At 37.4% G+C, this 14,199-nt stretch overlaps 1 protein-coding gene across 3 annotated transcripts; it reads left to right on the plus strand.

Moving 5' to 3' along the window:
- Positions 1–2,005: 2,005 nt before the first annotated feature.
- LOC104227794 (nodulin homeobox) lies at positions 2,006–14,150 on the plus strand. 3 transcript variants are annotated; one of them, XM_009780117.2, is made up of 18 exons: positions 2,006–2,094; positions 2,297–2,401; positions 3,397–3,522; positions 3,633–3,791; positions 4,623–4,706; positions 4,795–4,914; positions 5,044–5,262; positions 5,999–6,130; positions 6,263–6,358; positions 7,450–7,611; positions 8,013–8,307; positions 8,386–8,508; positions 8,582–8,651; positions 8,955–9,018; positions 11,764–12,246; positions 12,325–12,359; positions 12,947–13,497; positions 13,723–14,150. In XM_009780117.2, exons 2-17 carry the CDS (start codon positions 2,345–2,347, stop codon positions 13,473–13,475), a joined length of 2,754 nt encoding a protein of 917 aa, XP_009778419.1. In that variant the 5' UTR covers positions 2,006–2,094; positions 2,297–2,344; the 3' UTR covers positions 13,476–13,497; positions 13,723–14,150. The 3 variants fall into 3 exon arrangements, with proteins under 3 accessions (XP_009778419.1, XP_009778422.1, XP_009778421.1); XM_009780119.2 differs by having other exon boundaries at positions 2,015–2,094; positions 2,335–2,401; XM_009780120.2 differs by lacking the exon at positions 5,044–5,262.
- Positions 14,151–14,199: the final 49 nt, after the last annotated feature.

Here is a 14,199-nt window from a genome sequence, read left to right on the forward strand (position 1 = left end):
CATTGGGGGGTCTATGTCTTGATGATTTTCAATAGTGGTGAAGAGTAAAGGGTTCGAAGTAAAGGTGTTAAACGGGCTGGGTTGGACCGGTTCCGGACCGGCCCAGACCGATAGAACCCGAAACCGGCCCAGACCGGTAATAAGGGGTTGGGCTGGGCTGGATAGGAGGGTTTGGGGGGTTGGCGCTGTTCAGCTGGCCCAAACGGGTAACCGGAACCGGTTGAACCCGGTAGAGTAAATAGTAACTCTTACCGGATTAACCGGCCCGGACCGACCCGGTTCAAACGACTAGTTTTTTTTTAAAAAAAATTTCGGACTTGGGGCCCCCACAGACCATTGGCAACGGTCAGACCATGTTTTGGTCCGTTGGCCAACGGAAATATTGCACAAATAGCCTATTTAACCGGTTGAACCCGGTAGAGTGAATAGTAACTCTTGATAGCCCAGAAGACGAGGAACTTAGAGATATATTAACACATGGTAACCCATCCGAATTTAACACTCCAGAAGAAGGTCAATCGGTTCATATTGATTATGATGAACTTACTAAGGCAATGCAAAACCTTTGAATTTACTATTTTACTTGTTGAAAATAATGTAAACCTTTCAATTTGTAAGTTTGAAACTTTGAAATTTGAATTAAGAAATAAAAGTAGCACTTGCAATAAGTGCATTTTTTCCCCATCTCCCTTGTATTCTTTATGTTAGTACTTTGTAATGCACTTATTACAATATTTATACAAAATTCCAAAAAAAAATAATTAAAATTACACTAAACCTGGCCTGACCCTCTCAACCCGTAACCCGTACGGTTAAGTTTTTACCCGGATGAACCCGAACCCGTTAAACCCGTTAAGAACCAACCCGGAATCGGCCCGGATCGTAACCCGTACGGGTCCAAAAAATGGAGGCCCGGGCCCGGTTAGCCCGTTAAACACCCATAGTTCGAAGTGGTAAGCATAGCTTTGAAGCTAGGTTTGATCATGCTTTGATCAATATCTGGGGTTTAGAAGGTATTGTGTGTTGTTGTTGTTCATAGGGTTGAGATCCATTTCCTAGACAGGAATTAAAATCTCTCCACTTTTGGTAATTGATTGGTGCTTGCTCCTTACTTTTCCTACAGTATTAAACTATTGTAGGTGTTTAAGTTTCTTCTATCACTTATGTTAGCTAGGAATAACATTTGTATTCAGTTATAAATATTAAAACATTCCAATTATTTTTGAATTTTAAAATAATCAGCCCACGTTCAATTCCTGATTGAAATAAGAAGAATCAACAATTTATTAAAAACGACTAATTAAATGATTTGATTTTGGTTTCCTTACAGGATTTATAAATTTCAATAGGCAAATATAATAAATAAAAAATCAAAAGGTATATATGGCTTCACATAGTCTTCATTTCAGAAAAAGGAAAATGGTAACATCATCACATTGATAAGAGAACATAACTCAATATATTATAAAAAATAGTATTATTTTGTATGTGAAATTATATTTCCCGCATTATTATACTATTTGATTGGATACAAAATTTAAAATATTAATTTGACTTAAGTAATATATAAGTGATGTGGGAGTATAAAAATATTAATTGAAAAGAGATTAATTAGTGTATCAAAGTTAGAATATGAATAATTGAACAAACTGAAATATTGAAAATTATATAAAAATAAAAATATGTAATATTTTGAAATAAAATAAGCGTTACATTAATTAGAATAGGAAGAATATATATATATATATATATATATATATATATGATAACATGAAGTAAAATTTAAAAAGCTAGTATTATTTATAATTCTTGTTAATATACTGCTTGTGTATGAACATTTCATACCCAAGCATAAGTAAAAGTTTATTACTTTATTAAAAAAAGACCATTATATTATATATATATAAAGAAAAAGAAATAAAATTTCCCTTGAAGGAGTATTAGGACTTAATAGTCAACTGGAGTATTTATATAATCGAAGAGCACAAGAAATTAATACAAGAAGTAAGTCTCATTACTGTTCGCTCTATTTTCTTGCTCCGTCCCATTCTCTCTCCCTCAACCATCTCTCATTTTGCAATTTGCGAAGCTCAGGTCTCGTTGCTTCATCTTTTTAACCTTTCTGATTTTGAGTGTGTTTCTTTTTCTTTTGTTTTTTGTGAATTAAGAAATTTAAACTTGTTAGGCATTGGGGGATTCTTTAATCTTCTCTGATTTGCTGCATATATTGGTCTTATCTGAGATTTTTGCCAAAGAATTATAACCCTTATATGTTTTATTGGGTACACGTCATCAGTTGGGTTGGAGCATTCTGCTTTCTTGAATTTGGTGCAGATTTCTAAGTATGAAAGAAGAAGGAGCATCATGCAGCACTGACCCAGTTGCAAGATCCATCCACCCTGTAAGTTAACAAGATTAACTGTTTGATTTATTTTCTGATGCAGTAGCAGCTAATTTCTGCTCTCTTTTTAAGGGGCAATAATATTGGTCCATAAGGCGTATGCATGCGTTACAGTTTCTTATTAAAGAAGAGAATGGGAAACAGATTTAATAGCCAAAAAGAAAAAAGAAGGAAATAACCCAAAAGTAACAGCCTTGGCAGATAGAGTTACCCGGTACCTGTGTTGGTTTGAGATAGCGAGTACCTGTGGAATTAGTCGAGGTGCGCGCAAGCTCGTCCAAACACTACAGTTATTAAAACAAAACCCAAAAGGAACAACTATTATCCTGTATGTATGTTTTTTCTTTTTTCATTTGTGTTTGCTATTTTGAAATTATCAATCTCATGGTTTCACAAAAAGGGAACATTTGTTGTGTGCTGAAAATAGTAAACATAGTTGTATTGTATCCAACAACATTGAATCTAACAAGAAATACATGTTTATTGATAATTGTGGTGTTGGGCCAGCTTGCGCGTGCCTTGACTGTTCGTTCGGATACCCTGCTACCTCCTACTAGTATACCAGGTCACTCTGCGCGTGCCTTGACTGTTCATTCGGATACCCTGCTACCTCCTACCAGTATACCAGGTAACTCTGCCCACTAAGGCAAGGTTGTGGCTTTGGCAGATAAGAAAAAATCACCTAGTGTTCGAGCTAGGCTTAGGCAGCTGATAAATAAATGTTTGAGCTGCTGATGCACGTGTATGCTGTGCGCCATCAGATTAATTCTGTACTCTGGCATGGATAGTGTCTTTAATGTGTAAGGGGTTTTGGATGAGTAGAAGTAAGATAGAATATGGATGTAAATGGAATGAGCACGGGTAGATTGGAATCGATATGGAGGATTCACGTAGCCAATCAACTAGTTTGGCATTGAGAGCCCTATGACTGCTTGCCAACAGTTACGCTGTGCTCCATTGTGCATGTTTAACTCATAAAATTCTTTTGATTATAGGCACTTGACCTGATTTCAGCTGTGAAAGGTCTACATGGTCTCAGCTCTCAAGAGCTGAGCAGGTTTATAAGAGAAGCTGAAAACAATATCCTTCAACACAGACCTGATAATGGGTTAAACATACAGGTTGGAACTCTTAATGGCCATGGCAACGTGTGATCTTCTTTGTTATTCCATTATGGTTAAATTATGTTTTGTAGTCTTTTATGCGTTCTGAGACATTCTTAAGTTTGTAGATTGACGTGGAAAAACTTGCAAGATATCTTGCTTTGCACCTTATTGCGGTGATTTTGGCATCAGAAGCCAATGCAGGCTTACTCAAATACTTGCTATCTGGGTTTCAACTGTTGCACTCCTTGAGTGATCTAGCATCACGTAATCCAAAAATAGAGCAGGTTGGCACCTTATTTGTTGGTTTATTTATGTGGTCAAGGACATTTCTTATTTCGTTTACACAACTGTTAGCTAGTACAAGAGCCGATTTAGTGGTTGCTTTTATTCCATTTCTGCTTCTCCTGTTCTATTTGTGGGCCAAATGGAGTTTTGTATTTCTCTATAATATTAATGTATTGAGATAATGAAAGGAGAAAAAAAAACAGGAAAGGTTTTAGCAGGCTAGTACTAAAGAAATCATAAACAATTAGTAGTCTATGTGGCTCATTTTTATGACATTATTACTAGTTAGGCAGTTGGACCGTTTTTCTTTGACTACAATTATCTCTTACATTTGCAAATATATTGAACAATGTGGGTTTTAAATATGTAAAATCTATTTCACGTAAATTTAAGGAATCGATGTCCGGAGTTATACCAAAACTAGATACTTCAAGCCTTGTATTTCGAACTCATATTCTACTTGGGATGAAGGGCGTATATTGAGCTAGGTTTCAAAGTTCTCATGAATATTTTTGTTATATGTTGCTCTTCTGAGTGTAATTGTCTTATTTGGGTTGCTGATCTTGTGACCTGTCAATTTATTTCTCTTCTCAAAGGTTGTACTTTTTGACATTCTACAGCTATATACTAATTAAGAAAGATAACTTAAAATATCTATAGGATATATGGCCTTACAATCTTCCGTCCCAGATAGTTATAAGTGCACATACACATGTATATTTCCAATTTTCTGCATTTTTCGTCAAAAGGCGAGCAGATCATGAACATTTGTTATTATATCTTGTGACATAGAACAAGATCACGCTGAAATCTTGATGTGCTTGTTCCAGATATTGCTTGATGATGTGAAAGTATCAGAACAGCTGCTTGATCTCGTCTTCTATTCTCTTGTTATTCTCTGTACTTACAGTAAGGTTGTTTTTCCCCTCACCTGGATTTTTTATCTTTTTGTTTCTATTTTAACTGTGCTAAGGATTATTTATCGGTATCTCAAATTTTCAGGTTTCAATTGATATGGGCCTTTTGCATTCTACTCTGGTTGCTTCCAGTCTCTATTTATTGACTGTTTGTATATCTTCACAATGGCATGAGCTTGCTCAAGTTTTGCTTGCATATTACAAGGTAATATTCTGTGGATGAACAATACAGGACCTTCATGTAGGATTAAAAAGATAACGTACTACTTGTATGCATTACTTTTGTATTTGAGAGATTGTTCTTGGGCTTAGGATCATCCACATTCTTTGGCAGGTAGATGTACTCATAGATACTGCCTTTGCTGCTGTTACTGCTGATATTAAAATTCTGCGGAGGAATTTATCAGCTAATCATGCTCATTCCCAGCAAGAATATGGTCTTAAAGCTGAAGAAACTTTAAACCATCTCTGCCAGCAGTGTGAGGCTTCTCTGCAGTTTCTTCAGTCACTATGTCAGCAAAAATCATTTCGGGAGCGTCTTGTTAAGAATAAGGTTTTTTCCTAGAATTATATTAGTTATAGCACCTGAAACGAAAATAACTGCTGGAGAGTTAGATAAAGACCATTTTTAGCAGGTTTAGCTTCAGTAGGGTGAGTCTGCAATTGTCTGATGGAACCAAATATGACGCACAAATTAACCTTTTTTTTTTGAACCCTGCTTTCCTTACTCGGCATTCTTGTTCCCTTTACATGCTTTATGGTATAAAGTGGATTACAGAATCAAATTTCTTATCTCACGAGAATAATATGATTTTTAAACAAAATTAGTTTGACCAAATTTAACTTCTGCAAGTTCAAGAGAGTACTTGATTACCTATCTTCAACTTCCTCTTGCTGTCTTTCTGAACCTGGCAAAGCTGCATGGTCCCAGCTCATACTACAACATTTTTATTTTGTGCTTGCTGTGTTATTTCACTTAAGTTGTCCGAGCATGTGTCCGTTCCATTTTTGCATTTATAGAACTATGAACCTATTTTACCAGCATATAAAACTGATTGAGGTGTAGTAGTAGTAGTAGTAGCAGTTGAAAACTGATTTTCTGAGCATTTATTGTGATGATCTTTTTCATAATTCTTTTTTGAAGTGGATCTTTTTCATAATTCTTGCAAGCATTTGACATCTTCAATGTGTTTTTAACTGTTCTGTGTGATGAGATTTGAAAAGTTTTCCTAAACTCAACATTGTGCGTTTTCTTCTTAATGAATTTGTTGTTCTTAAATCTATGCCAGGAGTTGAGCAGCAAAGGCGGAGTTCTTTTGTTGGCACAAGCTGTGATGCACTTAGATGTATCTCCCTTAGTTACATTATCCTCCTCAATTGTTGCTGCTGTATCAAGACTGAAATCTAAAGTATTATCTATTGTAAGTCCAACTGATCAGTGGGGTCTTTTGCTATTCTTATTACTTGAGGCCTTGTAAAATTAGTAAATTTGCTGAAAACAGTCAGTAAAAGCATTTCTTGTGGGAATTAATTTAAAGCAATATTTTCTGCAGTTGTTGAATCTCTGTGAAGCAGAGAGTCTATCCTACCTGGATGAGGTTGCCAGTACCCCTGCAAGCCTTGATTTAGCAAAGTCTATTGCTCTCGAGGTCTGTCCCTGGACACTAATCGTGTTTTTCTTTTCTCTTTTAAAGTTGCTAATTCAGGAGGTGAATAGCTTAGTGATAGACAGAGCAAGTTCTCTCGTGGTCTCGTTGATGATTCACTATTGGTATGACAGTGATTCTTCAGGCTTCTGCATGGCTATTAATAACAAAGTGTTCTTATTTTATTTAAAAAAGTCAGATTTATCTTCTTTTCCTTAATCAAAATTCATCGCACTGACTTGTTATGTTCTTTCGGCGATCCACTGGTAAAGACCAAGATGTGAGAGTTCAATTAATTTTATATCCTACATGCAGGCACCAAAAGTAGACAATAAACGACATTAAGTGATATTCCTATAGAAGCTCAACTTTATTCATTTACAGTTTATCTTGTTGGCATGAGCACTACTTAATGCATTCCCTATTCATTTTGACAATACCATTTTTTAAGTTAGTTAACCTTAATCTGTGCAAGACTGAATATACCAAGGACATTAATAATACAAGAAAGCCCCTTTGGAGCAACACTGTAACTATCAAGTTTTGAATCCGTTTTAATGTGATGAGGTGACCTAAGGCATGGAAACTCTAGGATACTTGAAAATTGAGATTTCTGATTATACACGGGTTGTTTGTTTGTTGATGAATCATGTGCACTCTATCTTAAATAAAACCCAGCATACCCGGGGGGGGGGTGTTACTGTCCCTTTTCATCTAGAGATGCCTAATTCCATGTTACATAGTAGATAATTGATCGGAGATGGTATTGTATAAGAAGGGATATTTATAGATAGGATAATGGAATCACTCATTGAAAAAACATGGCATGATGGGTATTGCCCCTGTTTGTGATGCAAAGACAACTTATGGGAATCACTCCGAAAGTTGAATAGTTACCACCAGAAACAAAAGTAGCTGCGTTAAATGGTTCAGATAAGTTATTCATTCAGATACTATATGTTAAAGTGTGCGGGATGCTTGTTGAGATGTAGTATGTCTCGAACTGCATGCTTTGTATGCTGCTACTTATCTTTCTAGTTGGAAATAAGTTTATTAAAGCAGACAGTTTGTATGATGCAATTTTGTTGGTCTAGGTTCTTAATTTGCTGAAGAAAATGTTTAGAACGGGTTTCCAACAATCTGTTGCTCCATCTGACAAAATTTATCCGAAAGGACTGTTACAACTCAATGCAATGCGGCTAGCTGACATCTTCTCAGACGACTCAAATTTTCGGTCATTTATCACCACTCACTTTGTAAGAAGATATTTTTTCCTATAATAGCTGCTAAAGGATTTTCCTGTAACAGTATTACTCCCTCCATTTCAATTTATGTATTTTAGTTTGACTGGCCACGGAGTTTAAGAAAGTAAGGAAGACTTTTAAATCTTGTGGTCTTAAACTAAAGATGTGTGTAATGTACCAAAACGTCCTTGAATCTTGCGCTCTTAAATATGCCATGTGGAAAGTTGAAGCTAAAAAGTTACTAAATATAGAAAGAGGCATTCGTTTTGAAACAAGACTAAAAAGGAAAGTAAGACGCATGAACTGAAACGGAGGGAGTACTATTTTGGGTAATTCTGCACCATGTTCATGCCTGTTCTTTCATCTACCAAGAGATCCTTTTTTCATGTTTACCTTGTTATACATTCCTTCAGACTGAAGTTTTGACCGAAATCTTTTCGGTAGCGCATGGAGAGTTTGTATCTAGTTGGTGCTCATCTGACCTTCCAATACGTGAAGAAGATGCTACTTTGGAATATGACCCTTTTGCAGCAGCTGGATGGGTATTGGATTTATTTCCATTTTCTGATCAGTCAAGTGCTGCAATGAGTATAGAGCCAACTTTTGTTCCTTCTCATGTGCCTCGACTGTCTTATCCACATCAGAGAACATCATTGTTGGTCAAAGTATTAGCAAATCTCCATTGTTTTGTTCCTGATATATGCAAAGGTATAAAACCTTCTTGACTGTCCTGATGTGTAGTACTGCTGCCTGGTTATTGCTAAATCATGCTAGTTTTGATTGCAGAGGAGAAGGATCTTTTTCTTAATAAATTTGTTCATTGTTTGAGAACAAAAGTTTCCGAAACCCCAGAAGGGTTTAAATCCATTTCTGATTCTCAGAAAGCAGCCACTGTTAGCCGAAACCTTGGTAAGCATCTTTAATATGTAGAGTGTCATCCAGTTTTAAGCAATGTGCTTTATCATTGACTTGTGCCTTGTAGGTTCCCTGTTAAGTCATGCAGAGTCTCTGATACCTGCTTTTCTGAATGAGGAGGACGTGCAGCTTTTAAGGTGACTAATAATCTGGCATCTTTCTTATTCTCGCATTTGAACCGTAAGGTATGCATCTTATATGATTTGCTTTACGGTGGTCGTGTTCTGTAACTGCAAAATCATGCTCATGATGGTACCCTGTGCTTGATCCATTAGACTTAAAGACAACATCTTACTTATCAGAAAAAAACAACAACAACAACATCTTCTATAGAAAGCTCTGCATCTTGTAAAAAGGTTATGCAAGAAACTCAATTAGAACAATTATCGTTTCTACTATAAATTAATACTAATATTGTCACTTTTTTTTCTTTTCTGAAGGGTGTTCATCACTCAGTTAGAATCTCTGATTACTCCCCGTGCATGCGGAGAAAATCGAACTCAAGTAAATCCTCTGATCTCTACTTTGTTTTCTTCTTTGGATACATCCTTCTTTTCCCTTAGTTATATACACTGCATTATTTATTTATTGGAACCTTGCTGTCGCCATGGACCATTCACTATTCCTTCTTAGTAGTTTGTTGATATTGTCATTTTGTCCCAATTCAATGTGTTATTGAACTATGCTGCTGGATAACATTTAGGAAAGCATGTTTGAGGAATCATTGTCGTTGGAGAAGCTGTGAAAACTCAATCTCGGAGAAGATTGTTAGGTGTATTTGGATTTTCAGCTGTTGTAATCCAATGACTTTTACCCGCGAGCTGTATTTCTTGCTGAATTAATTATCTATTCTTCGTAATAAATGTGAGACTCGTGTTAAAATTGAGCAAATGTCACGTTAAGTCCTCAGTTAAGAAGTGCAAAATCTGATCAGTTCTTCCACTAGAGAGCGACATGCATCAGGTAACTACATAATAATCCAGTATGCTCTTCCTCTTAATTTAAACCAAAAGAAGGGACTGTTCTTCTTCATTTTTCTGACTACCTTCATTGCCGTCCCCAACTTCCAGGCAGCCTCTAACAACACCAACCTGGGCTGGTGCCTACATAGCCTCGTTACAGCCACCTCTACCTCCCATTCAGCCCCCCATATGTTGCCCACAACTGTTTTCTTCCTTATTCTTTCCTTAACGTCTATAACAGCCAGCTGCCCAACTTAACCATCCAAGAAAAACCGATTAAAAAAAGAAACTTCATGATCTAAGAAAAGACAAATATATATTCCGTCTTTCGGTAGCAAAATGTACACTTGCCCCATCAAAATTCCAGGAGGGCCTAATGTACACTTGCCCCGTCAAAAGAAAGAAAAAAGGGGCAAGTGTACATAGGCTATGTGCAACAAACAAAGTACAAGGATAACTGTAAGGCCCTCCTGGAATTCCTTCCGGAGCATGTTGAATAATCTTTGCAGATTTTGTCATTTCACCAACTTCGTTCTAAATAACGAGCAGGAAATGAAAGTAAGAACCATGCGCATGGATGAAAGAGCGCTCTTTGAGGGAAGAATGGAAGAAAGACTATAGAAAGGCTAAGTGAAGTACTTAGGGGGACTTTTTTCTATTTTTCATAAGAAAGGAACTGATGTATACATAGGGAAGGCCGTGTGCAATGAAGGATGTTTCATTTCTTTGTTTATGGATTGGATTCGGTTAGCCTCTCGACATAATCAGAGTGAGGCTTTGGTTATATATATAGATTAAATCAATTAAAGCAAATGAAATCAGTAAAGCAAAATAAAGACCTGCACAGAGTAGAAAGATTAAAAAGCCAAGGGTACAGGGAAACCTTTGGACAATTCATTTCGAAAACCTAAAGGGCACGATTAGGATTTCTAACGAAAGGAGTGGTTGAATGAAGAATAGGTGTATGGACTATGGTGCTGCTTCTTGAAAGGCTACAGGGGAATGATGATGCTGATTTGCAGTTTTAGAGATGAGATGTGGTGGAGTTTGGTTAATTGTTTATCATTTTGTTTTTCCTTTTTGCTTAGGTAGGTGTGTTTTGGGGGCTCGGTGGTGACTTTCGTTGATGTGTCTGTTTCCTATCTTCCTGGTTGGAAGGGATAAGGGGCACAACATGGGCAGGGAGGGGAAGGGGGGTGGAGAAGGAAGAAGACAATTAGTGCTGAAGATATGGCTGGGCAAAGTAGGATCAACAGAGTAGTATTCTTTTATATTAAATTATATGATAACTAAATATTTCATCAAAAACAGTGTTATATAAAAATAATCAATAGGTTGGGGGATTAGGTTTTACAAAGGTAGTTCGTTTGGTGACATGATGTGCACCTGGCCCCATCTTGTGGCAAAATTGCTAGGACTAACATTTCAAGGACCTAACAAAGTAAAATGCGGTTCGAGGGCACTGTTTAACTTCTTATAAAATGTTTCTAGGATTTAACACAAGTAAATTGCGGTTCGAGGATACAGTTTCACTTCTTTAATTAGTTTCAGGAAACCTTTGCTGCTCTTTACTCTTTATACTTGAAAGTTTGCTGGTTTTGATTATGTAGGGAGAATAGCGGCAACATGAGATCCTGACTATTTCTTGTTCGCAACTTTATTTGGCAGAATTATTAGAGAGCTCCAAGTTGGAGATTTTAAATCTGTGATCTTTTTTATTCCTAGAGGATTGTGTCCCTAGTCAACTTGGAGGCATAGTTTCTCATATAGTAACATTGTGACAAAATAGGAACTTGGCACATGCTGAGGGAGAGAAGAGCAGTTGGGGCGAGGGGAGGGCAGCAGTGGTATTTATTCTATGGAAAATGGTCGTATGCTAAGTTTTGCTGAGAGGAGGAGAGCAGTTGGCCATAGGGAAGGGTAGTGGTTGTGTCTACTGTTGGTGGTATGGTCACATGCACATAAATTATACTTTCTAAAGAAGAGAAAAGAAGTTATGTATGCATATCTCCTCCATAATCTGGAAATCTCTTTAGGGAGAAAATAATGAAATTGAATTTCTTGTGAACCACCCATGATTACTCTTGCCAAATGTGACCACCTTGTTAGCAGAAATAAATATAGTTCTGTCAAGTGACTAGAATGACTGGAGTACTTTAAAACTGGACATAATGATGGCTTGAAGTTTATTTATACCAATTTATTCTAGTGTTTTTTGTTTTCATTCTTTAATCGGCTTAAACTCAATTTATTTAGGAGGGAGCATTAATATTTTCATTTTCTCTAGGAGGCTCAGAACCTGGGGGCATGCTTGCCCCCTCAACTCAGGGAAGTAGCCATGGATCTTAACAACAGACTGAACCAGCTCAATTCCAGGATCAATGGCGAAGGTCAATCAGGTGAGGCTGGGATGAAAGCCGAAATGACAGAACAAGATAAATTTATTGCTACAGATATAGAGATGAAGGATATTGAGAAAGATACTCATAATGTGGAAACTAGTGGCTCCGATTCCAGCTCCTCACGAAGTAGGCACCCAACAGATCAAGCTGGGAAAGTTGAGAAAATAAATTGCAATGGTCCTGGAGATGGTAGAGAGGATGAAATGGCTGAAGCTTCACAGCATGAAGAGAAGCAACAAAGGAAACGGAAGCGAACTATTATGAACGAAAAACAGATATCACTTATGGAGAAGGCCCTTATGGACGAACCTGATATGCAGCGAAATAAAGCGTCACTAGAATTTTGGGCTAAAGAATTAAGTGTTCATGTATGTTGCAAGCCTCACATAGATTCTTTTTTCTTCTCTTTTTAAATCCTCCCTAACAAGTTCCTGCTTTGTTTCCAGGGTTCAGAGGTTACAAAGTCACAGCTCAAGAATTGGTAATGCTGATAACCCTTATGCTTTTTGTTAACACCTTTGAATAATTTATCTTAATGCTGATAACCCTTATGCTTTTTGTTAACACCTTTGAATAATTTATCTTAAACTATTTCATTGTCAGAATGGTGGGGGTCTAAATATGTTTATCGTGAAGTACCTAGACGGTTTTTTCTTTTCACACCTCTTTGTACTGCCTTCCCACTATTGAGGGCCAGCATCCATGACTACCCAAGTTACTGTTGCCCAGGGAACACATCCTAGTACCTTGTGAAAGATAGGTACCTGTTCCATTGGTGTGCTGAGTCAACAAAAAGGTCTGAGGGTTTGATGTGTTGCTCCCACAGTTATCTGAGGGTCCAACAGAGTTCTACTGGTGTATCATAATGCAACTTTGTTTTGCTTCATGTATTCTCTAGCTAATAAGTGTGCCATCTATTGAGATAATGCACAAATAAGTCACTTATTCCTGAGAGAAAAGAAAAGAAAAGAATTACTATTTACAAATAGGTCTCAATCTGATTTAATGAGTTATGTTTCTTGTCTTGTCCTCACGCTGGAGAATCATTTCTATTTTGAATACATACAGGCTAAATAATCGGAAAGCGAGGTTAGCTCGTGCTGCTAAGGATGGTCGTACGCTGTCTGAAGGGGATAATCTTGACAAACATTGTGGGTCCCTCGTACTACCTCCCTGTGACTCACCTGGTAGTCCTGTCGAGGATGTCGGTAACCTCTCTGCTGCTAGAGAAAATGTTCAGAGGGTAACTGGCCCGGCTCCGAGCACTTGTTTTACAGAAAACCCAGCCGCTGTATCTGTAGCTTCAACTGAAACGGCCAAGTGTATGGCAGGCCAGTACGTTGTACTTGTAAATGACAAAGCAGAAGAGATAGGGAGAGGAAAGGTATGTCAAGTCAGTGGCAAGTGGTATCAAAGGGACCTGGAGGAGTTAGGGACCTGTGTTGTGGATATTATTGATCTCAAGGTCGACAGGTCTGCTAAGCTTCCTTACCCATCAGAACTAACTGGAACATCATTTGATCAGGCTGAAAGAAAATTTGGCTTCATGCGAGTCTTGTGGCAGTCCAACAAACTTTTTGTGCTGCCAGCTCGGTGAATCAAAAGCACCTCAGTTCCTGGTAAGAATTGTTGGACTCTTTTTTCTGTTACTCTTGAAACTTCTTGCTAAAACCTGTTTGATTATGTATAGATTAAAGAAGCGACACCTGTTACAATATTTGCTCACTGGAGTTCGTGTTCCAAGTAGTTAAAAACGAAAGCTGGAGGCGCATGTTTCCTAAGTTTTTTTGTTCCAGTTGTCTATATTATACTTTAGCTGGTTACTCCTTGCTGATTTGTTACAGATTTGATAATTCCCGCTGAATTCAAGGTCCACATGTTGGCGGTCTTATGAAAAATCTTTCCCATGCTGTCACTGAGCTGATGCCTGAACTGGAAAACTATCCAGTTCTCGTGAAAGGCGATACTATCCTCGTGGCTTGTTGTGGAACTATCTCGGGATAGTTCACATCCTACCGTCCATGGTGCTGGCCATGATGATATTACTTCTGCAGAAAACATGCCCAGATTCCCAAAGACAAGTCTCAGTTATTTGCTCCCTGTACATTGTGGAGGTTTAGGATTTACAAGATTACTGTTCTCATGCAACATTCTGTATAACATCCGAAAGTTTGAAAAATGGCAGTTAAGATGTCGCACAATTTCACCTTACAAAACACTGTTTATTTCTTTCTGTTCCTCTAGTTTGAGTTGCTTATCAGTGTGCAGTTTACTAGCTTGTCACAATTAGTTTCTGAGGTAGCTGCCTGTACCAAGTAATG

Source organism: Nicotiana sylvestris, chromosome 9, assembly GCF_000393655.2.
Source record: "Nicotiana sylvestris chromosome 9, ASM39365v2, whole genome shotgun sequence".
Classification (NCBI taxonomy): domain Eukaryota; kingdom Viridiplantae; phylum Streptophyta; class Magnoliopsida; order Solanales; family Solanaceae; genus Nicotiana; species Nicotiana sylvestris.